The sequence below is a fragment of the Propithecus coquereli genome, unplaced genomic scaffold (assembly GCF_000956105.1).
Source record: "Propithecus coquereli isolate 6110/MARCELLA unplaced genomic scaffold, Pcoq_1.0 Scaffold95, whole genome shotgun sequence".
Lineage (NCBI taxonomy): Eukaryota > Metazoa > Chordata > Mammalia > Primates > Indriidae > Propithecus > Propithecus coquereli.
In genome coordinates this window covers 2,237,039-2,239,074 of record NW_012155840.1, presented here as the reverse complement: position 1 = coordinate 2,239,074, position 2,036 = coordinate 2,237,039, and the positions used below count along the sequence as shown (strand labels likewise).

The following is a 2,036-nucleotide window of genomic DNA, read 5'->3' as shown; positions in this document are numbered from 1 at the left end:
CTGTTTGCCATCACAGTAGTAATACAGTTTAAAAAGCTAGATAAAACATGTATTCAGGTAAGTGGTAATCACACTGAAAAACTTAATTTTAAGCAATTTTTATAGTAGTGTTTTTGAGTAACTAAAAATATAAATGTTCATGGTACAGTTGGATATTTATGCTTCCTTTCAATAGTTTAAAATTAAAAAAAAACAGTCAACTAGGAAATGTTTCTGTAGAAATTAGTGATATTTGTTTATTTTTAAGGGATACAGACTAACTTGTTGGTGACCAAAGAGAGTGCTGTTTAACCTAAATTCTAACACTGGGGTGATTTATCTGTTTCTAGACTTTCACAATTTTAATCAACTTTTCAGAATATTGATAGGAGGCAAGGGGAAGTAGAAAAGATTAGAGTATCATAAAGGTGGGTAGACAAGGGACCTAAATAGATTTAGAAATTTTCATGAATGAATTCCCTGATAGAGCACTTCTGAGATGTTCAGAGAGTAAGGGAAATGTACAGTGTAAATTGTAAGCAAGGAGAATTTTGATGTTTTGAGAAACTGCGTTATTTTAACTGCCTAACAGCTTTAGATTTAGAGGTTAATTCTCAGATTGCCTCCAAGTTTTCTATATTTCTTGCTCTGATTATTCTTTCTAAGTAGTTTAAATGTTACAAAAATAACTCTTACATATAGATTGAGTACCTTAGTGCTTCTTAAAACTCTCTGGTTAAGAAGAATGCTGTGATCAGAGCAATCGTTTCTCAAACTTTTTGGGGACTGGAAGGGTGGGACAAGAATAAGCCATCTTTCATGTTACAGCTGTTAAAGAGCATTTTTGAGTGTGTATGTAAGCACCCTTCTCTTATAGCCCTGCTTGCAGATAACAAAACACAGTAAAATTTTCTTGTTTACAAAGCACGTGCTCATGAGTATAAGAAATGCCTCCACAAGGTTTTTCATTTCAGTTCTATGTTTGACTTTGATGACAACCTTATAAAGAACAATTTTAAATTAGAACTGGAATGTGTTATATCTTTTTTTTTTAGTGACGGTATAATGCTATTTTGAAATGAAAACATTTGTGCAAGGTAATTTGTAGTTTTGAGCTAGGGTTTTCTGCTGGAATTTAAAACATTTTGAAAATTTGGATATAACAAATTAGAGCAATAAAATATTCTGCTTAAATTAGCCTTAAACATTTTTGGATTATAGCATTAATCCTTTTCCCTGGAGTTTGCTGTTGTATTGGTGGAAGTATGGCTCTAAGTATTTGTAAATGCTTTTGAATACATTTTTATTTTCAGCAACTAGGGATTTTTGTAGTAAAAAAAAAATTGCAAAGGCTTAGGAGTTACATTAGAGTGGCAAGTTTAAGCTATTTTACTTTAGAGCATTCAAATATGTCTCCCCAACTCGAATGCTATAATGGAAGAATAATATACAGGAAAAGAGGGTTCTTGCTCTCTTGGACCCATCTTTGCTAACTGTGTGTGCTCTGGCTAGTGGCTTAACTCCTTTGTTTCTGTTTCCATATCAATGAGACAAGGAGACTACCATCTGCTCTTCCTGCCTAACTGGGTTGAGGTTGTTGTGAGTTGAAGGGGGATCATATATGTGGACTTCCTTTGTAAAGTAATGCTATACAAATACTAGATGGTATATTTATATCTTTGCAGTTTTCTTTTAGGTTTGAGTAGCTTTAGGGTACCTCCATGAAGTTAAGCATATTTGAAGTTATTTGTATTTATTTTTTGTCTTACGGATCCTGAAATGAACATCTTATTAATGTTTAAAATATTGTTTCTTTTTCATTTTTTTCTTCAGGATTAACAATTGTGTTGGTGAAGATAATCATTGGCTTTTTCTGCAGTTATGTTTCTACACTGAACTTCTTACTTCCTACGCACTGATGTTTTCTTTCTGCCACTATTATTATTTTCTTCCACTAAAAAAGCGTAATTTGGTAAGAAATGTTTATATGCATTAATGTTAGAGCAGCTGTAGCAATAGTTATCAACATGTGATTTTTTTTAAGTGCAGAAGATTAA

At 32.3% G+C, this 2,036-nt stretch overlaps 1 protein-coding gene across 1 annotated transcript in view; it reads left to right on the top strand.

Moving 5' to 3' along the window:
* The window catches only part of ZDHHC21 (zinc finger, DHHC-type containing 21), a 67,820-nt gene that overhangs the window by 27,805 nt on the left and 37,979 nt on the right, over window positions 1-2,036 (top strand). Inside the window, exon 5 of the mRNA XM_012665005.1 lies at window positions 1,813-1,951. Within this exon, the coding sequence (XP_012520459.1) occupies window positions 1,813-1,951 (139 nt within the window). The remainder of the gene's footprint in view (window positions 1-1,812; window positions 1,952-2,036) is intronic.